This window comes from Cryptomeria japonica, chromosome 11 (assembly GCF_030272615.1).
Source record: "Cryptomeria japonica chromosome 11, Sugi_1.0, whole genome shotgun sequence".
NCBI lineage: Eukaryota > Viridiplantae > Streptophyta > Pinopsida > Cupressales > Cupressaceae > Cryptomeria > Cryptomeria japonica.
In genome coordinates this window covers 503987896-504010660 of record NC_081415.1, presented here as the reverse complement: position 1 = coordinate 504010660, position 22765 = coordinate 503987896, and the positions used below count along the sequence as shown (strand labels likewise).

Here is a 22765-nt window from a genome sequence, read left to right as displayed (position 1 = left end):
ATGTCACTATGAGGAATGTATGTCATGGCTGATTTAGAAGACAGCTTGCATGCTAACTTAAATTTGAAGACAGTTCATGCACTACCTAATATTTGAAGGAAGTTCCAACAATCCCAGATATAAGAAGTGGTAACTAATATTTGAAGGAAGTTCCAACAATCCCAAATATAAGAAGTTGTAATCACTTCAGAATGGAATGGATAAATCACTTTATACTTTGCTTTTGAACTTGACATAAAAAATTAATGTTTCCCTTGGAGAAATTATTTTTTATTAGGAGAATTAAAAACAGTTCTCATGCCCTATATGAAACACTTGAACCCAAAAGTACTTCAGGAATTGACTACAAATTTATCCCATAAGTTGAAACAAAACTTGAATCAACCAAGTTAGACCTCATTTACAGAACATAACTACAAGAAATATACAACCAGTAGCCACATTCAGCAACGAACTTGAATATTAATGACCATTACCAACACTACGCCTTATGAAGCAACAGAATTCTACCTTTATATGTGTAAACATGTCTGCCGTGAAGCAAAATTTCACAGACAGACTTGCCTGCACTCCGCTTTATTTGAAATGTGAAAGAAGACCATCCAATAGCTATGGCATAACCATAGGTTTTGGCACTTGTAATAAAATTTGAAGGCAAACCCGCCAATAGTTTATGCTTTTATTTGGATACTGAAGGAATGCCAGCCAATAACTGTGGGATAGCTATTTAGTATTTTGCAATGAACTTTCAAGGAAAGCCTGCCAATAACAGTGGCATACCTATACTTCACAACAAATGAATTGACATGACAAGAAATGTTCGTTGAGCCAACCATCCCAAAGATTCTCAATGAAAATTGTTTAATACCGTTGAAAAAATTTAACATTGCCAAAAAATGCTCAAATATTCTTTTGAAGAATGAGGCATATATAAGCTTTAGAGTGTCAAGTTAGTGTTGAATTGGCGTTGAACTGAGCTGGTAGACATCAGAAGACAACAAAACAAATTCACCAAAGTTTGTACTTGAAAGCATTACACTTTGTGGACTTCCTATCTTGACCAACCGATCTGAACATGGCAATGTGAAAGGCAAGATTGGTTTGTCGAATGTATCCAGTCTAGGAGGATGCTTTTTCCTTCAAGATGGAGAGGAAAAGCTTAACTGTATGCCCTGTTTTGCTCGATCGTGATCAAACTGTCGTAGAATCTGACAGTAATTGACCTGCAAATTCAGAGCAGAAAAAGTAAAGAATTTGAATACCAATTGATTCATGAACTTCATATTCTTCAAACAGTACGTAATTATACTATATTTGGACCTTATTCTTTGTTTAAGTCAAGGGCAATATTATTTTTAAAAAAATAAGGATTACAACAAGCAGCTCACCTCAATACGAAACAATTTAGTTGGAAGAATGATACCAGCTCCTGCAGAATAGCGGAAAGAACTACCAAACTCTCGAAGTGACAATGACCGGTGCAAGTCACCTGTTAATTTTGTAAGATTCCCAGCACAAACAAAGCAGTGTCCATGAATGCCTGCATCCCTAAATATTTTCAGAGGGAGATCAAATGAGAGGTCTGCAAAACTAGTGACAGCAAGATCCCCTCCCAGTGTGTCCCTTCCAGAAGATCCAGACGTATCATTTGTCATAGATGTATCGGAAAAGAGTCTCCTCACATCAGTTGGACCGACACCTCTAGATCTAAATCCCAACAGGCTTGTGGGACCCCTTAAACTGCACACTGGAGAAGAATGACCCCCCATGAAAAATCTATCAGAAACAGGTGTTGGTAGGTTCTTAAATCCTTTCCCCCATGGTAATATAATCCCCGCAGAGAGTCCGATATTCAGAGCTGTATTGTAAAATCCCAAAGGAATGGCATAACGAAAATCAAGCTCCTGTTCAGTTGCAGACAATAAAAATCCGAAAGAACGGATAAGATGCAAAATATAGTAAAGTTACAAGATTACATCATAGAAAATTTGAAGAAATAATTACAAATATTGATATTGTCAGGAGATTTCCTAATGCTATTATTAGTTTCAAATCAAACATTAGATATTAGACAATCTTCTTCAAATTATGTCTCGAATGCAAACATTATCAAGAAAGAAGTAATGAAAATGGGGTAGCCAGAACAAACTTCTCGACAGTAATGTCTACAAATTATGAATTATGCCACTATTGTGATGACGAGCATCTTTAGGCCCTGCTATAAACAATTAATAACACTATTCCTCAAAAGCATATTAACGTTTAAAAGAAACAATGATCAAAACATTTAACATTTAAAAATGGTAACACATGTAGAATTATCAAGAAAATAGCTTTTTATTTTATTTGAATTGATCGTGTGTTTGAAAGCATCTCTCTTAATTTTATCTCATTTCAAGGCTGTTAGTGTTTATGTATATTATTTATCATTTTCATTTTCTCATAATTCATTGATTCTTTTCCGGGGCACTTCAGCTGTGCAGAGTCCAAAGATAGTACAGGTTAGTATCATCAAAGACAAATTTGACATGGGCCTTTGCAGCAAAAATTGAAGCAATTGAAATATTTATGGATTTTGATGGGTTCCACTGATCAATATGGTCCCAAAAAATGTTAGAGTCATCATCATACTCAGGAATAATTGATTGCTCATTAAAAAAATAGGTCGGGTTATTCAAGATTGGAGTAGGAGGAAAGGTATTATTGAAATTTTAAACCTTTCAGGTCTTATGGAAATTCTATTGAAGATTATATATTTACTCAAAAAGTATCAAATCAGGGCAAGCACTGCTTAATAACTGAAATCACAAGATAGAGGCTGCCCACAATGAGATGGTGTAACAGAAAATCAAATCTTGGAGAATGATGTAAGATCAAGATTATGTAAAAGCAAGCATTGCAACAGAAAAAATACCTTCTGTGAAAATTGTTTATAGCAGCAGAACTCATTTAGTCAGAGGCATGAGCCTCTTTAAAATGACATATTAACTTGACCTACTTACATCAATCATACTACTCAACTTTGGAGGCAAAACTAAGTTCTCAAATAAAATTTTAAATGAAAGACCATTAGAAGAAATACAGAAAGAATGTCAAAGGAGCACGAACATGAGCAAAACTAAATAAAAGACCAGCATCCATGAACTTTTAAAGTAGCTGAAAAGGTTTATACCATTCGATCAAATAGGTCCTTGTCAACAAAAAGATGTGCTAATCTATCTCCAAGGTATTGTAACCTTTCCCTATAACAGAAATTCAGCATGACACTGTATTCATTGCATTTAAACCTAGAGTTAAGAGGCAACAAATCTTTAACATTTAACTCCACAAGAAAGCACAATCAAAATTTGACTTATCCAACTGAATAGCAAAACTAACCTGCTGTAATGTCCCCATATTGACCAACTTGGGAAGTGGAACAATCACCTAACTTAACCTTCTTACTCTATCCAAATAATTGCAATTATAATCAATTAAAAGGATGTCTACAAATAATTGATATTTCTGTCATATGTATGCAAATTTATGCTAGATTGGTAGTAAACTGATAGCAATGTCTGATATGAAATATGCTATAAATGAGATTTCTTATCACTTATAGATAAAGAGATTATGCTATGTCCGATATAAACGGTATATTTATGAAATCAATTTATATCGCTTTCAGCAATAGTTGGCTATATCTGATATATCAATTTGATTATGCAAATATAATAATATCGCTAGAAGCAATATGTTGCTGTTTCAGATTGATATTTGAATGCTTGCACTTGGTAATGAATGCTATTTCTGATAATCTTTAATACTTGCAATCCACTTGGTGCCGTCTCTGATCTGCACGATATTACTTGCAACCGATAAAGCCAATGGCACTTGCTCTTACAGAGCAGATCTAAATCCCGATTAAATAAAGAAATAATACAAAATCCACCGTGATTTCTGAAGTGGAATGGATCGCCAATATATAGCTTGAAATGTTAAGAGTTGCATCTCTTGGACTCTGAAAAGACATGACGCCTCTTAATTGCATCTCTTCCCAATATATATGAATCAGTTTATGTTTGTTTATTAAACTCCTTGATCGCACATGCTTAACATTAACTTGTTTCTTAACACTCCTTGCTTGAATGCTACTTGCTGCAACCCAATTCTTTAATATTCATCGCCTCCTTTCATATGTGATCGATTAGCTTTCTCATTAATTGGAGCCTGAGGACTAATTATATATTCTCCCCTTGCATCCTTTGTTAATTACTATTACATAATATAATTCTCTGTTTGTCATCAATTAGACGTTATCATTGTTCAGTCATTTTCGTGCCTCACAAAATCATTAATTGTTCAATCCTTCTCTATGCTGATTGTCTATCAATATCATGTCTCTTCATATACCTTGTCAGATAGATGCATAAGAGATGATTATAGCTTCAGTATGTTGTATGCTCTTAAAACCTTCACTCCTTGTTTAAGATAGCATATCAAACTTCTTGTCTTCACTACTTTATCTTATTCTCTATGCTTTACTTGGATGCTTGCAAGTCTTTATGCCTTATCATTCTTGTCAACCATATAACCTACTATTGATACTATGTACACTTCATTATTTTCCACTCTTAACTACTCAACTTTTGTTATCAAGGCTGCCACGCTTGATCACACAACTGTACATTGCTTGTTACTTTCTAGGTCAAAGATGGGAACATGACACCTGCTTGCTTCAGCTTATCCCTCAAGAAGAAATGAATATCATCCACCTCCCTACCAAAATCCAATAAAACAATCTAATCACACTAATATGTTGGGATGAATGTAGGGAAATAATTAAAGCCAAACACCCTGATGTAGCTGAAAGCAGGAAACTTGATGAGCCAATTGGCCCACTCTAAAATTGTAGCCCTGGCTTACTCTAAAATCCTAATACAAAGCTCCCCATCCATCTTCCTATAGAATGCATCAAGGAGGTGTCATTTACCCTTTGATATCGTTTCAAAGACTTAATATATTCTAAGGTAAATGCCTATGATCCCGCTATTGATAATTTTGTAAAAGATCTTAACTTTGCGAGAGCATTGAAAAAATAAGAGGAAATCAGGAACTTGTGAGTGCGATCAAAGTCTACCAATTGTTTGTGAACACACTCACTGATCAAGAGGACCCAATCCAATTCGATTTTGCTTTTGCATGTTGTATTCATGATGTAAAACATCCATGGCCTAAACATTCTGACCTCAACTTGTCCAGTCACTCGATTGAGAAGAGTGATCATAATGACTAGTTATTCCTTGAACTCATTCCACCTAAACACCTTTAAGACTTGTTTCTTGCTCACTTTCAACCAGTGTTTGTTCACATGCTTTTGGCATTAACGGGTTTGCATGTTTGTGAATACACTTACTAATCAAGAGGACCCAATCCAATTAGATTTTAATTTTGCATGTTGTATTCAAGATGTAAAACATCCACGGCCTAAACATTCTCACCTCAACTTGTCCAGTCATTCAATTGAGAAAAGTGATCATAATGACTAGTTAATGGTAAAGCTCTGATTCTAGTTCTCTATGTGGATGATTTATTCCTTACCAGTGAAGAGCATCTTAACATCAAATGTAAGAAAGAATTAGCATCAGAATTCAAAATGAAGGATCTAGCTGCTATGCATTACTTTCTAGGATTGGAGATATGGCAAAAGTCTAATAAGTTCTTCTCAGTCAACGAAAGTACACTATCAACATCTTGAAAAGATTCGGCATGCTAGATTGCAAATCTATGTCAACTCCCATGGAGACCAATCTAAGGAAGTTAAAAGAATCAGCAGCTAATTCAAATCTTGTAGACCCTACTTTGTACAAACAATTAATTGGATCCTTGATGTATCTTGTAAACACAAGGCCTGACATTTGTTATGCTGTAAGTGCACTCAGTCAATTCATGAATGAACCAAAGCATATACACCTAGTTGCAGCCAAACACATATTAAGATATCTGCGAGGTACAATTGGTTATGGATTGAAGTATTCATGCAATGTGGATCTAAATCTGCAAGGTTTCTCTGACTCAGATTGGGCTGGAGTGTAACTGACCGGAAAAGCACTTCCCGTTCTTGCTTCAATTTAGGATATGATGTTGTCTCCTAGTGTAGTGGGAAACAATCCTCTGTAGCACTTAGCACAGCTGAAGCAGAATATATTGCTGCATGTATGGCAGCCCGAGAAGCAGTGTGGCTAAGAAAGCTACTAGCTGGATTATTTGGTGAACTTGTAACTCCTACAACTATCCACTGTGACAATCAAAGCTGTGTAAAGCTTTCTATAAATCCTGTGTTCCATGACAAGACAAAACATGTTGAAATCCAGTATCACTATATAAGAGACATGGTTCAAAGGAATGCTATTCAACTCAAGTACATTAGAACTGATGAACAGACAGCCGACATTCTCACCAAGCCTCTTGCTAGAGCAAAATTTGTGTACTTTCGAGACAAGCTTGGGATTGTGGAGAATGAAGCTATTGCTGAGAGGGAGTTCTCTCATCAATAAATCCTCGAGGTATGAACATGTTTCTTTCCTTCTTCCTTGTCATGTTGAGTGAGTCCATGACAACCCCGGTTGCAAAAGTCATGTTGAGAGAGTCCATGACATGTCATAGTTAAGGTCATGTTGAGAGAGTCCATGATAAGCCATGTTGAGAGATTCCTTGACTAAACTCATTGCATTGAGAAATTCCACAATTGAGCACTTAGGCATTACATCATGTTAAGTGATTCCATGATGAACATCATGTTGAGTGAGTCCATGATGAATCAGAGTCTAATCTTGATTTCACCATGTTGAGTGATTCCATGGTAAATCATGAATATGAAGTGTTGCCTTACTTTTATATACATAGATAAAGAGGGAGTGTTAATTCCTAAATTATCTTATGTAGATAAAACAAATGTCAAATTGGCCTAATCGGCCTTTGACATTTGTAGTTTATAATTACTTAATTTCTTATATACTTTATTGTTTAAATCAGCTATTAACTTAACAAATCACTATTGTTTATTTATCTAATTCATAATTGTAATTATCTAAATTGTCTATCTATATTTATCTAGTTTCATTTATATAACTAGCGGAGTTTAATTAAAACGATTCATAAATGAATCAGTTGGGATTGCAACCTTTGGAGAAGTCACGTCTTCCCAAGATGCAACCACTATTATATTTATCTCATTGCGGATGTAGATGATTTTGATTTAATGCTGCACGTCTGGAAGACTATCAAAATATTATATATATCAACACGTACTTCTCAGATTAATAAGATAGTGATATTGTGTGCAGATCAGACAGTTCCCAGATCAATTGAACTTTGATATTGAAGATATAATCATCGAATCATTTGCAGACCGAAGTTCAGTGAACCCATCCCTGAATAATCTTATATATAAAAAGTCGATTGTCTCCTTCAGTCAGGCTCATACATAATACATAAAGATTGATATCTATACATACTGGAGATTGTCAGACTCAGATTATTAGAAGAAATATACAGCAGTTTAAAATTGTCAGATGCTGACAGTAGTCCATATATAGTACATATATATATTTATTGAACTTGTATCAAGACAATTCATATTAAATCTATGTTATGCTATGTTCTATCTTTAAATTTGTAAAAATACCTTTTGTATAAATCTGATACAATTATACTGTGTAAATCTGATTAAAACTTACATCCAAAAACAAAATCTTTTGCAATTAAATGCCAATCATTCGCACAAACATGGAGAATAATATTTAATTTATCATTAACTTTATTACAGGGCTATATAAGAGTATAATTTAATATATACTTTTAAAGGCATAAAATAATTGGAATATATTTTAAATATATAGTCTATTTTTAAATATATTTTTTTAGTTTTTTTAAAATTTGTTGATGGAGAAAATCGAATTTGAGATCTTATGGCACAAGATCTAGATGATTCAACTTCTTATCAATGGAGTACTTGCAAGAAACAAACATGCAAATGTAAATATCTAAGCTAAAACACACATGCATGCAACAAAAATTCACTCCATTGTTCTCCTACCAATCAAGATCTTGTGTTCGAAATATGAGTACTCTCATAAGCATGTACACAAGAAGCTACAATGGACGGATATGAAGATTATCAAATGCAATGAAATGAAATAAATATGACAAATCAATGAGACGATGAACACAATGAGCAAATACGAATGAATAGAAAACTTTGAAAATGCAAAAATGTAAAATGATAGTTTGAATTGCTAGAGAGATTCAAGTATGCAAATGAAAGATGCAAAATAATGGATGTCAAAAGATGAGAGAGGACAATGCTTAAATAGGTGTCCTTAGGGTGGATCCAGGTTGTAGGACGAATGTGGGATAAAAGAATAGTGTAGAAATGAAGAGTGTTTATTCCACATGCATTAGATGAGTGAAATGGTTAAAGGTGAGAGATGATAAATAAAGGGTGTAGTGGATGTGTAGGAGATTTAGGAAAATGGATAATAATGGAATATATTAATGAATTAATGGAGAATAATTGAATATATGGATTTAATGAAACATGATGGATGAATATTAATAGAAAATATATTATGATGTGAAATGAAATAATGAGAAATAAAATAATATTATGCATATTATAATGGAAAATAGGATTATTAAATAATGGATCCATCTGATGATGTAGGAAAAATTAAGATTAATTAGGACATTTTAATAAAAAAAATTCTGTACAAAATTAATCTTATTTAATTGTATAATTTAATTTCTATTTTATTTTTAATTATGAAAACTAAAATAATTTGAATATCTTTAAATTTATTATTGAAATACTATTCTTTTTGTTAAATATCAACTAGATATTTTATAACTTTGAAAAAATGAAAATAATTGTTATAGCTTATATTAAATTATTAATATCTTTGAAGGATTATACTTATCATCACTAATATATATGTAAATGGTATCTGATTTTGATTTATATATAATCGAAATCGGTTATATGTTCCACAAATCCAATAATATTTATCTTTTTAAGACTATTTAAAAAACTTTATATAAATTTGCCAAGTTATTGCCGAGTTTTTAAAATTTTTGGGCCTGCCAAGTTATTGCTGAGTCCGAGTTTTTCAACTATGCTCTTAGAAGTTAGACCTTCATTGATAAAAATGTGCCATTGCCAAGCAGTAAGTAAATAATTAGGGTTGTATTAAACAAACATAGCATGAAAGGATTATAACACCTAGGTTTATTATGCTTCAGGGAAGCGCAATGCTAACAGAATTCTTGCTAGAAGAAAATCATCTTAATGGCAATGTACAAGCAATTACATATAGTTTTCCATGCCTATTGATGTTCATAATAATTTAATCTGACATAATAAAAAGTAAGAAACAAAATTACTCTTTACCCCTACAAGTAGGGACTTTCCAAGATTTTCTTGATGCCAGAAAAACATAGCATGACAAAAGTATAACACCTAGCTTTGTTGAGCTGCTGAAAAGTGGAATGCGAACAGAATTTTTGTTAGAAGAAAATCATCTAGATGAGGATATAAAAAACAATCATGTATAGTTCTCTGCACCTATTGATGCTAATAATAATTTAATCTGGCATAAAATAAAAAGTAAGAAACAAAATTTACTCTGTACCCCTACAGGCAAGGGACTTTCCCAGCTTCTCTTGCAAGGCTGGATTGATTTTATTCTTCTTCTAAATTGCAGTGACATGCGTTCATAGATTAAATCAGACATCTCTTTTTGCTTAAAATTCACTTACCATGATTTATATCAAGGCTTGTCACCTATACTCATATTTTTGCTCCAAATATCCACTCCAGGACTGTTGACGACGTGTGATACAGTGCTTGGAAATGAGTATCTCTGTGATTTTTTTAAGAGAATGTAGGTCATGCAATCTAGTATGCATGACTATTCGATAAAAATTATCTGTTGTCTTCTTGAAAAAAAATATCTGATTTTAACTTCAACAATTTTGGTGGCATCCTGTAAAGACTGATGGAAAAATTTCAAACTTATCGCACTTCAGGACATGATTTTATTGAAGATCATTCTACTCCTTTTATCAAGGAGGAAAAGAAAAATGTCACTACTTAGAAGATCATACTGCTTAAGGGACTTTTTGGAGCGGCTCTTACAAGATAGCCTAATAGTCCTATAATTTGCGACATTTTGAGGAAATAACTTTAGAGACTGTCAAACTCAAATTACGTTTCTTGCTCAAAAGTCTTCTCAATATAATTTATTTCCAGAGGTTTCCTCCTCTCTCACTTTTGTTGCCAATTGTTTACATTCAATAGTAATGTGGAACAGAAGTACAAGAAATCTCTGGTGAACAGACAAGTTAAACACAATTGGTTGACAGAAAAAAGTGGGAATAAACCATTTGGTTTCTTTCTTGTTTTCTAATTATCTATTACTTTGTATATAGATAGACTGTTAAACTCAAATTACTTTTCTTGCTCAAAAGTCTTCTTGACGTAATTTATATCCAAAAGTTTCATATTCTCACTTTTACTGCCAATGGTTTACATTCAATAGTACATGGTACAGTACGACAAGAAAACTCTGGTGAAAAGGCAAGGTAAAAACTAAAAACAATTTGGAGACTGAAAAAAGTGGGAAAAAACCATTTGATTTGTTTCTTATTTTCTGATTATCTAATAGACTAATTACTCTTTTGGGGTGCAAGAGAGCAAAGAGTTGCTAAAATAAAATTAAAAATTAGATTTTTAAATACAATTACAACAAAATTTTACAGTTAAGAAATAATGGGATCTATAATTTCACTTCACGCAGCACAGAAAAAGAAAATCTACATATGCAGAGAAGACAATAAAAGGAAATTAACAATAGTTCCTGGCCAGGTGAATGTTATAATGAAATATAAATCAAACTTTGGCCAAAGATAGATTTATTGAATTCATTATCCCCAGATGCACAAATAGTGTGTGACAAAAAAGTCAACAAAATAGAAATCCAAATTAAAAGAAATAGTGAAAAATAAATGGGAAGCAGATACAGAATGGCAAAACTTAGGTGATCCTTTGCAACAAATTTACAGCCAACAGTTAACAAGAAAACTGACAAAGGAAGTAAAGACATGCTGTCCTTGGAAAAGTTAATGCAGGCACAAAAAAGTGGTTAAAGTCAAGACACGGAACTAATATACATACATTTAACACACTTAATACCAAATTCCCAAAAGAAATCAAGAAGAAAACCAAGAAGAGGAGAAAATAAAAAATAAAAAAAGATACGATGCTGTAAAAGCAAGTGCATGCAAATAAGTTAATAACAATTAAATCTGTCATACAAGAGACATCTCTATGCATTTAACACCCAATCATGATTCCACCTCAGATAGGAGTGTTTGCCAGAAAAGTTACTAGGAAAATTAATCCTATTGTTTCAGCAAAACTTGCAAAAATACACCTAATTCAGCAGCCTTGCTGTGCTTAAGATGATTGTTGATTACTTATGATCATAAAAATCTAACAGGATATAGATAAATGGAAAGAATAGTGCTGACTTTGACGATCAACATCAAAATATGAATATAAATAAATTAACATGCAAACATAATATAGAATAAAAAAATCCCACCTGACGTACAAACCGTAAAAGTCGGCTATCTGGACCAATGCCAGCGATTTGTGATGTAGAAGCAAATGCGAAACCACGAGTTGGCCTCACAGGAGAATCTCTTTCATCAATTTTGTAGGTGTACTTTATTGAAGAAAGCAAAGCATGACCCAGTTGCCTCCGTATTGACCTAGAGGCTTGATGAGAAGGATCCATTAAGGAACGCCAAGTGAGATTGTAAGTCAAATCATGATGTTCATCTGAAACCAATCCAACAGAGACTCCAAATAGTCCCTCTTTGTAAGATGAATACTTCACCCAGTCTTCTGTAAGTAGGGATAATCGAGTCATTAGAGCGGCTGGCAAACCCTTAAATCTAGGATAAGATAATCCAACACTCATTTCTGATGTCTTGTCCCATCCATAGGACCCTGTACCATCCCAAGTTTCTCCATATCCAAGCCAGTTTTTTGATTTCAATGATCCCTCGACTGTCCAAGTCTGTGCCTACAAATCCTTACAAAAAATATTGCATGAGTAAAACTTGGATAGAAACATAAAATACAATTTATAACACACAGAATTATCGCAAACGCTACTCATACATGTGCCACATCTTTGGTAGATACTAATGTTAGAATCTCAAGTAATAATTCTTTTGCTTAAACAATAAGCCATTTAAGGTAATAGTAAAAGTATTTTCAGGTCACTGCCAAGCAAAACACCAATTTGGTGTGAAACATGCCTTGAGGAACCTGACAAAAAAATTCTTTCTATGGTGTAGAACCCTACCCCCTTCTAGTTTCAAACATGTGACCTCCTCAGTAGAGTAAACATGCAATCACCACCAGGCCCACCCAAGATGTTACCAAGTTCCTTTTAGTGTTAAAGTGAATAAAACTGGCTGAAACAACAGCTATCTCATAGAAACTCAAACTAGCTCTGAAAAGAGCAAGGATCTAGAACATGAAGCCTGAAATGAAAAGATATAATTTTCTCATTCTTTCTTTGAATTTAATCAGGAGTTCATTGAAAATCTAAAATATTTGGGACAGAAAGATGGAAAACGCAAAAATAATCACAAGCACAATTCAGAACAGTATACACGATGACAGGAAACTTTCTTGAGAATGTATAATCAACAGCCCGGCTGCATATTAGACCATGCAACTCAGCCAAGAACTAGTCTTCCACACAAAATTCCCCATAGTTATCAGATACAACAGGTTCAATTCAAATAAGAGCAGAAAATTAGTTGACAGGTAGGTATTTATATTTATGTAGAATGCTGCTAAAGAGTGAAGACACATTATTGATTGTAGCTTTCATAGGAGTATTTTGGTGCAGATTGACGTTTGTTCGGGGGTTGTATTTGCTAGTTGGTGTGATTTCTTAGCCTTTTTGCTTTGCTGTAGTAGTATTCATTTTTTGGGCTTGTTGCAGAAGTTGAAATTACTCTAATATCAGTTTATTGTATGCCCATTAGTGTTATATGATGATGTATTTTGGTTTGCAAATGATTGAAGATTGACTCGAGATAATGGGGATTCAAGGACCAGGCAGATGCATCCTATAAAAATCAGATAATGAAACAACCGATCATTTCTTGTTAAGTTGTCCATATGCGAAAGCATGTTGGAAATTATTCATGGCAAATTTGGATCAGTAGTGGCCACTACCACAAGACATTGGCTATTGGTTTAAAATGTGGCTAGGGGTCAGAAGGAAGGCTCTATTTGACATCATATGGACAATACTCCCTTCAACAATAATTAATAAAACTTAACTTTGTATGAAACATAGATTAAAACCTATATTTATTTTAAATTATGATTAGAAAAACCTAAGTTACATAACCAGCGTCTATGTGGCATAAGCCGACAAGAAAGCACCAATGAAGATAGATGCAAAGAAGAGCACAAGTAGGAGAAGACTTTGGATCACAAAGAAACTAACAATCTTCCATTATCCTGCACCATTTGGTGCATAATTTTTTAATTAAGAAAAAATTAAAAAAAACTTTAGAAACCTAAAAAGCTATGGCGAGAGGGGTTGCCATTGCAAATTCAACACATGGTATTTGCTTCTTAAACTTTAAGCTTCTTTTAAATTGTTTAAGTTATTCTCATGGTAGTCCCCAACCATCCCCTGAAATTCAGCAAAATTTTAGCTGTCCCCAAAACCATGTCCTTGCAACCTGGAAACTCAAAGAAACACTAGAAAATAGCAAGGGCAGAAAAGAAAAAATAAAGTAAAAACCAAGAATATTAAGAACAGACGTTCTCTACTGTTAACATCCATATAAGAATTACCTGTCAAAATCCAGTAATCTTTGTCAAAAAAGAGGATACCCATGAAACAAGTTTTAAGAGGTAAGAAGGATAGCCTGTAAAAAATTTAGGGCTAAGGCTAATTTTAGAAGCACTCAAAAGATGGATTGGAATCAAACCAAGGTTGCATTGAAGGACAAAAATCAAATTTTTACCTAAGAGTTTATTCCTAGTCACGTTCCAAATAAAAGTCAATTGTAGAAAAACACAATGTTTATGGTTCTTCAGAAGAGTGGATTACCATCTGACCATGAACAGCTCATCATGCAAATGCCCCTATCTGGATCCAATTTTACAGGCTATCACCTGAGTTCTTGAAGGAAGAATTTCTACTCAAGATTAGAAGTATGGTTGCAACCTGCTACATAGCAGTATAAGACAGAAGAAATAATAAATTTCTTACATTGTCAGAGTAAGAGTAATTGTAGATTTATCATTGCCAACCCAAGGTGCTCTGTGAATCAGATTTAAATATGGAGCATGAATTCAAGACGTTGAATATGAAAGGTGCCATACTTTAACTACACAAGTAAGACATAGAAGAAGTTAATGCACAAAAATAAGAAAAACAGGGTGAAACAAATATCAAAAAGGAAAAAGCCTTGACTTCATAGTTTTAAAACTTGAATTCAGCGAAAACTAAGCAAGCCAAAATATTGACTTGAACTTGACACTCAGGACATGCTAAGAACTTTGAATATTAAAAGTTTGCATAAATTCATAAAATAGACTAAATCACTTATCAAATAGTATTCCCCTGTTAGTGGGGTAATCCTTAATTATTCCAAGCAGACTGTTGTTTATTGGAAACTGCACTTCGATGGAACAGTTGGAGGCAATCCAAGTAAAGGAGGTAAGGATGTAATCATTAATTTACCCTCAGATTGTTTTATCAGAGGCAGACCCTTCTATTTAGGTCCAACTCGACAATGAAGCAGAGGCTTTCACAATTTAGAATATCTCAAAATGCCTGTCATCTTAAGGTGTAAAAAATTGGAAGTGGAAGAGACTATTATAGTTATTCCAGGTCTGAAAAATAACCCTCCAAAGATTGGAGATTGTGAAATATCATAGAAAAAGAGTTTGTTGTCTCAAAGCTTTGAGAACATTTAATTTGGCCTATGTTTGACAGAATGCAATCAGATTGTTGATCATCTAGTAAATGCTGCCATTGATTAATTCCAGTTTGTGACTAAAGTCAACAAACTCCCTAATGAGTGAGAGATAATTCCTTTGCTTAGGAAGGACTCTCCCTTAAAAAATAGGTTTTATCATCTTTTCATTTGTCCCCAACTATTTAAAAATTGGATGATCTAGAATTTTCATTATTAGCAAAAGCATAGGAATTTGGACTGACCCCTCTTGTTTCTATCATTGCAGAGTTAATGTGGACGTGCAGCTGAACATGTGAAAAGAATCTTAAAATCAGTCTGCCTTTGTTTTTCAAGCCATAGTAATTTGATTTTGTTTCGTTCTCTTGTATCTGTAGGTTGCAGGATTTTGAACACTGCAAAGTGAAACCCAGCTCTTCACTGGGGATTTTTCATAGGCAGGGCAGTTTCTGACTACCACCTCCATAGAACCTTTGCATTCCTAATTCAACCACTCTCAACTGTGTCAAACAGATTTTGGGGGATGACAGCTTGAGTAATGCTAAGGCTATGGATACCAGGGCCTCCATTATTAAAGATTGTATAGTCAAGCTAAGCACCCAGACTCCTAAAAAAGCTACCAAGGATTGGGTTTTCACTGTTTAAGTTTCCAATGATGATGGTATTTTCTTCGGTAACTGCTCTGAGTTTATAAAGCCAGAGATGAGGTATTAGTATAATATCTTCGTATTATCCTTTTATTTTAGTTTAATGGTCAATATTGTAAATATTGTACATATTAGAATTCTTTCTAATTCTGATGATCGTTTCTTAATAGAAACATTGCTCCTTTGTAATCTATAAATGAACCTTTTGTTCATTCATTAATTGAATCAGTTTTTACCGAATACTTTCGTATTATGGTATCAGAGCCAGAACATAAAAAAAATCGTCAAAACTTTTTTCTCAAAATTTTAAAATAAATTTTATGAAATTTTTTAGAAGGTCAATTTTTTATTTTATTTTTTCAGTTATTTTTCTGGCTTTTGTTCGTGGGTCGGATCCATCTTCTCACCCTTGCACGACTTCCGTCTCCATCTCCCACTCAAAATAGCGCCCACACGAAGGTCAAAAATCGTGATATTTCAAGGCCCACGTGTTTTATTCTCTGCTTGTTTCGTGATCTTTTGCGACCTTTGTCCCTGCCTGAGCAACGTGTGACGGCCCACGATTTTGTGTCTGTGTACTCTATATTTTCCGCATTGGGTCTGCATGACGGCTCCTGTTTCAAACCACCGACTTCGGGTTTTTTTGCAAAGTTGCAACGCAATTTTCTTTCCCTCAATATCTTTGTACCCTCTGTGCCTTTGTGAAGATTTTTGCAATTTATTTTGGGTCACTACATTTTTCTGCCGCCTAGGGTTTTTCACGAACCCATCCGTGCTTGTTCTGCGGCTAGGGTTTTTTGAAAAATCGTTCTCAAAAATCTGCTATTTGGGTTTTTTGAGAACTCTTCTACGTACTTGTAATTTTTTTCGGAGTCCTTCAAAATCCATACATTGGGATCCATGCCCAAAAAGTCACATTTTTGCCTTGAAATCAGTGTCTTTATTCTGCCTCAGTTTTGATCATTACGTGTCATGTTTACGCGATTTCACACATTGATTCCTCCTACCTCGATATTTGTGCCATCATTCGATCAACCTACTTTGACCTCAGTTTTTCTTGATGGCATGTCTGACAAATATTCTGCTTGAGGGGGGGTCAGAAATTCAATGACAGAAACTACAATACCTGGAAACAACGAATGCTCACCATTTTTGAGTATTGCATTATTGATTAGATAGTCCTTGGAAAATTCCAACGTCCTTTTGCATCCAGTCCTGATCAGACCAAGTTCGATGAGCAAAATCGTGAAGTTGTCATGCTCATCAAGCTCTCAATGACCGACCATCAGCTTCCTCAGATACCTTCCAGCAAAACAACTGTCGAGATATGGGAGCATCTCAAGATGCTGCATCAGACGTCTGATAAGAGCAGAGCCTTCTTTCTGAAAAATATGCTCTTCTCTATTGTCATGGATGAAAGAAATCCCTTCAAGATCATCTCAATTGGATCATGGAAATCTGTGACCAGTAGGAAGCCATCGGCCAAGAAATGGAGGACATGGTTGTGATCACTTTGAAGAGCTTACCAAAGTCCTACGAGCTTTTGTCGAAACTCTCAACATCACTTCAACTAGTGTTGATCTAAAGTTTGTTGATCTCTGCACTAAACTTTTGCAGCAAGATCGGTGGAAGCAACAGTACAAGCTCATCCTCCACGGAACAAGCTTTTGTAGCCAAATCCTTTCAGAAGGATAAAGGCAAATCACAGTCTTCTCAGCAGAAACACTCTACTCCGTCATCAGAAGGCTCGAAGAAGAAAAATGTTCAGTGCAATTACTGCCATAAGTATGGTCATATGAAACTTCAATGTCGTAAACACTTGGCTACACAGGCTAAGCAAAGTGGTTTGCAGCCAAAAACAAATGTAGCAGAGCACACTGAGCAAAGCGAGTCTGCCTTTTACGCCTTCATGGCTAAAAGACCTGCAGACCATGTCAAATCCTTTGCCTGGTATATGAATTCAGGTGCTCCATGCCACTTCACTAATCGTCGAGATTGGTTCACTGATTTTCAGCTTTACTCAGATTTCGTTATCTTTGAGGAGGGGAAGAGTACACCGTTGTCGGAAAGGGCAATGTGCAGATTTAGTCAAGAGAGGAAAATAATTTTCCTCGATGTGTACTATTTTCCAAGAATGGAACTCAACCTTCTCTTAGTTAGTCCAATTCTAAGATATTCTCCTTGGCTTGAAGCGACCTTGAGTTCACATCAATGCAGTATCATTGATCGGAAGACTCAGGCAACTGTTGCTGTGGGTCTCGAGGAACATAGTCTATTCAGACTAGTTGATTCTCGTGATTCTCAGGAGCTTGCCATGGCAGCCAAGCGCTCCTCTGTTAGTACACTCTGGCATCAATGTTATGGGCACTTAAATGTACACTATCTTGCTCAGCTTGTTCGGGAAGATCTTGTCATTGGATTGTCGAAGATTCAGACTCAAAACCTTGGAGTTTGCAGAGCATGTCAGGCTGGGGAGCAGCATCGGACTACGTTTTCAAATGGCAACTCCTAGAGAGCTTCTAAGGTACTACAACTTGTCCATGTTGATATCAGTGGACCTATGGCTACTCATTCTGTTACTAGGTCCAAGTATTTTCTACTTTTTGTTGATGATTATAGTAGAAAAATGTGGGTGTATTTTCTTCATCAGAAATCAGAGGTATTTGTTGTGTTTCAAAAGTTCAAAGCATTAGTTGAAAAAGAATCTGGTCAACCTATTGTTACTCTTCGGATTGATAATGGGGGAGAATTTTGTTCTTCTGCCTTCTCTGATTTCTATGAACATGGCATCAAGCACCAACTCACTACAATTTACACCCCTCAACAAAACAGTGTTGTTGAGCGGAGAAACCACACGATTACTGAAATGGCCCGGTCTATGCTTGAGCACAAGAATGTTCCAAAGAAGTTTTGGGCTGAAGCAGTTAACATTGCAATCTATCTGAATCGGTCTCCTACTGTGGCTGTGAAAAAGACTCTAGAAGAGGCCTGGTCAGGCCGCAAGCCGAGAATCAATCACTTGAAAGTTTTTGGCTCCACTGCTTTTGTTTGGATCCTTGATGCTAAGCACACCAAGTTGGATGCCAAGAGCCAGAAACTCATGCTAACCAGCTACAATGATATGCACAAAGCCTACTGACTATTTGACATCAAGACAGATCGTATCATCTTCAGTTGTGACGTGGATTCTGAGGATCAGCCTTTGAAGGCTTCAAACTTGGGTGTCCGTCTTCCATTAGGTCCACCTGATGGGAGGGCTCCAGCTGTTCCAACTCCTACACCTACACCAATTCCTTCTCCTGCAAGATCACCTAGATACACAACTGCTCCACCTGATTTTCCTCGGGATTCATCCGATCTTTTGTTTGATGAACCTGATCCTGTTGCACCTCCTGCATCTAATGTTGGCACTTCTACTCTCCAACCTAAATGGTGGGCTAAGACAATTGCCAATCTTCATGATGATGAGCTCATCGAGGGTAGAACTGCTCGAAAAAAGATCAAGCAGCCTGATTATGTCAATTTTGCTCTCATGGCCAACAATCATAGAGTGTATGAACCACAAACATACACAAAGGTGAAAGGCATAACTGAGTGGGAACAAGCTATGGCAACTGAGCACTAGAGTTTGCTGAAAAATAACACTTGGGTTCTGTCAGATCTTCCTCCAGGGAAGAAACCCATTGGATGCAAATGGGTCTATAAGGTCAAGTACAAAGCTGATGGTACTTAGGATAAGTACAAGGTTTGTCTCGTTGCCAAAGGCTTCTCTCATCATGAAGGAATTGATTACGAGGAGACCTTTGCTCCGATAGCAAAGATGAGCACCATCAAATTAGTCCTATCCATGGCAGCTCAGTGTGGCTGGAAGGTCCATCAAATGGACGTCAAGAGTGTCTTCCTGAATGGTGAGTTACAAGAAGAGGTCTACATGACGCAACCTCTTGGATTCAAGGTTGCCGGAAAAGAACACTAGGTCCTCAAACTGATGAAAGCACTCTATGGCCTGAAACAAGCTCCTCGGGCATGGTACATGAAGATTGATAAGTACCTCACAGATCAAGGTTTCCAGAGGAGTCCTTCCGATTTAAATTTGTATGTCAAGACTACTGGCAGTGATATCATTATTCTGGTTATTTATGTTGATGATCTGATCATCACTAGCAGCTTGGCATCTTTGATTCGGGGAATCAAGCAGAATTTATGCCAATCTTTTGACATGACCGACCTTGGGCTTCTGCACTACTGCCTAGGTGTTGAGGTTTGGCAGCAGTCTCATGGCATCTTCATCTCTCAGTCTAAATATGTCAGGGCTCTGCTAGACAAGTTTCGAATGCTGGACTTCAAACCTGCATCTACACCTATGGAGAAAGGCCTGAAGTTGTCGGCCAAATCCGGTTCTCCAGTTGAGAATGAATTTAATTTCAGGCAACTAGTAGGCAGTTTAATCTATCTCACCTCCACTAGACCTAATCTAAGCTTTGCAGTGAGTTACATATCCTACTTCATGACAACTCTTACATCAAAACAGTGGGCTGTAGCGAGGCGGATCCTGCGCTATGTCAAGGGCACTTCAAACTTTGGTATCCTTTATGGACGAACCAAAGATCCCAAACTCATTGGTTTCACAGATTCGGATTGGGTAATCTTTGTTGATGACGGAAAGTCCACATCCGAGTATGTCTTTAGTTTGGGTACCGGTGCTATCACTTGGACCAGTAAGAAGCAGCAAGCAGTAGCTCTTTCCTCGACGGAAGCTGAATATTGAGGAATAGTCAAAGCAACTTGTGAGGCAGATTGGCTTTCAAGGATGCTATCAGATAATCAAGGGGTGCTACAACTTGCTAAAAATCCAGTCTTCCATGAGCGGACCAAGCATGTTGAGCTTCATTGTCACTTCATCCGCAAGCTGGTTGAAGATGAATCCGTGGATTTGCAGTATGTTCCTACTAAGGACCAGACTATAGATATCCTCACCAAGTCCCTACATTTGGATAAGTTTCTTCGGTTCAGGGGGCAACTTGGTGTAGTAGACAGATTGACCATTAAAGAAGGGTATTAGTATAATATCTTCATACTATCCTTTTATTTTAGTTTAATGGTCAATATTGTAAATATTATACATATTAGATTTCTTTCTAATTTTGACGATCGTTTCTTAATAGAAACATCGTTCCTTTGTAATCTATAAATGAACGTTTTGTTCATTCATTAATTGAATCAGTTTTTACCAAATACTTTCGTGTTAGGAGGAAACACATGTGCCTTGCAGCAAGGAGAGGAAATTGCAGACTTAAATCATATTTCTTAGTCTCTATCCAAAAAATCATGCAAATTTGTCTTTGCATTGTCAAGACTTGGCCCTATATATGGTTAATCTCCATGCTGTTCTCTGGGATGAGAGTCTTGATGTTTCAAGCTTATACAACTTAAAATCAGTTTGGAAGAGTGGGGTATTTTGCAACTCTCATTGCTCTTCCTCAAAGCCTGGAGCTAAGGTAGAACTAGAGGAGTCAACAATGGCACCCTCATGTTGATTTCCTTTTCTAGGTTTGTAAGTTTTTTGTTGTCTTAAATTTTGTATGATGTTAACTGCTCAGTGTATTTCATTTAGAAAATGTTTTTGTCCTGGCCATTTTAGCTCTACATGTTGTATCAAGCCTTCTCAGTTTTTCTCGGATTTTCTGGTCTGTATTGTATTCCTCCTTATTTCCTTTAGATGAGAGCCCCTGTAGAAAGCTCAGTTAACCTATTGAAAAAACTTGTAAAATACCATTAAATAAAATAAAAGAGAATTCGGAGAAAGCATATAATTTTCTATTAATTATAGACCTAAAATAAGTGCAACAAACATCATAATGTCATGTTGTGATTGAGCAGCATGATATGAAACTACAAATAGATAAATTGTTTCTCCACCAAAAGCTCGCCATTAACTGCTCCCTCATATTGGATGGTAAAAGTTCCTCTTCCAGAACAGATTCATCCACAAACATATCATCATCAAATATAGTCCCGACTCCCACCTATTGCTTTTTCTTCCTCTACCCCTTCAATTGTTTCTCTCTTAAAATTAATGATCTTCTCCTCAGTAAACAAGTGCTCCACATCCTCAGCAATCCATTCTGAATATGGATTGGTATTATCCAATTCAATCAGAAGTATCCTTCCCCCCCACCTTTTGAAGCGAAAACAAAGATTGTATTACTCAAAAACAAGGTACACTTGATACACTTTTGGGTCATCATATTGCACTACACATGAATGGCCTCAAATACAATCCACTTGCACTCACACGCAAAAGTAATATATGGCTGACACAAAATGGGGATTCCTACGCTCTAAAGATTTGATGTTTTTGCACCATAATATTCCCATCACAAATCTGCATCGAAATAAGTGATAACTTTGTTAGCAAGTGAGATTTGCACTTATAACAGAGGTTAAATATGTACGAAGCTACAATTAAACCTTTGGAGGACTCAATTTCTTTTAAACTAGTTGTAGGGCCATTCTCCTTCAAATGCCCAAGGTGAAGAAAACTGTTTTCCCTTCACATTCTCATTAATCTACAATCCATCAAGCATTATACATGTGTTAACCCCATCCATAAATTCTTGATCAACCTTGAATAAATCAAAGGAAACATATTGGGGCTCAAATAATAAGCCATTATGCACATGTGCTAGTGGAGCTCAAATGGTTTCATCTTTTCTTTTATTTATCCCATAGTTAAGGTCGGATGGCCTCCTTGGCCTTGTCCATGCCCTAGAGATGATCCACTGGAGTTTTTCCCTATCCACAAACAGCAAAACTTCTAACAGTCACCCAAAACAAAACAGTATGCAATTATTAAATTAAAACTAATAATAATTTCAACAGTAAAAATAAACAAAACATAAATTATAAATATTTCTTAAATTTATAAGTTATACACACTTACGAAGTACTTGAGTAACTTACTTTGTAAGTTCATAATCATTAAGTTTAAAATTAACTTGAGGATGTCATCCATGCTCTTGGCAAACATAATATCAAGTTAGTCTCCATAAGCA

General features: G+C 35.6%; 1 protein-coding gene across 1 annotated transcript in view; it reads right to left on the bottom strand.

The window, feature by feature from the left end:
- Positions 1-642: 642 nt before the first annotated feature.
- The window catches only part of LOC131068346 (uncharacterized), a 54511-nt gene continuing 32388 nt past the window's right edge, over positions 643-22765 (bottom strand). Inside the window, exons 2-4 of the mRNA XM_058003532.2 lie at positions 11643-12128; positions 1389-1904; positions 643-1223 (exon numbers count right to left, since the gene is read on the bottom strand). Of these exons, the coding sequence (XP_057859515.1) occupies positions 1140-1223; positions 1389-1904; positions 11643-12128 (1086 nt within the window). The 3' untranslated portion in view covers positions 643-1139. The remainder of the gene's footprint in view (positions 1224-1388; positions 1905-11642; positions 12129-22765) is intronic.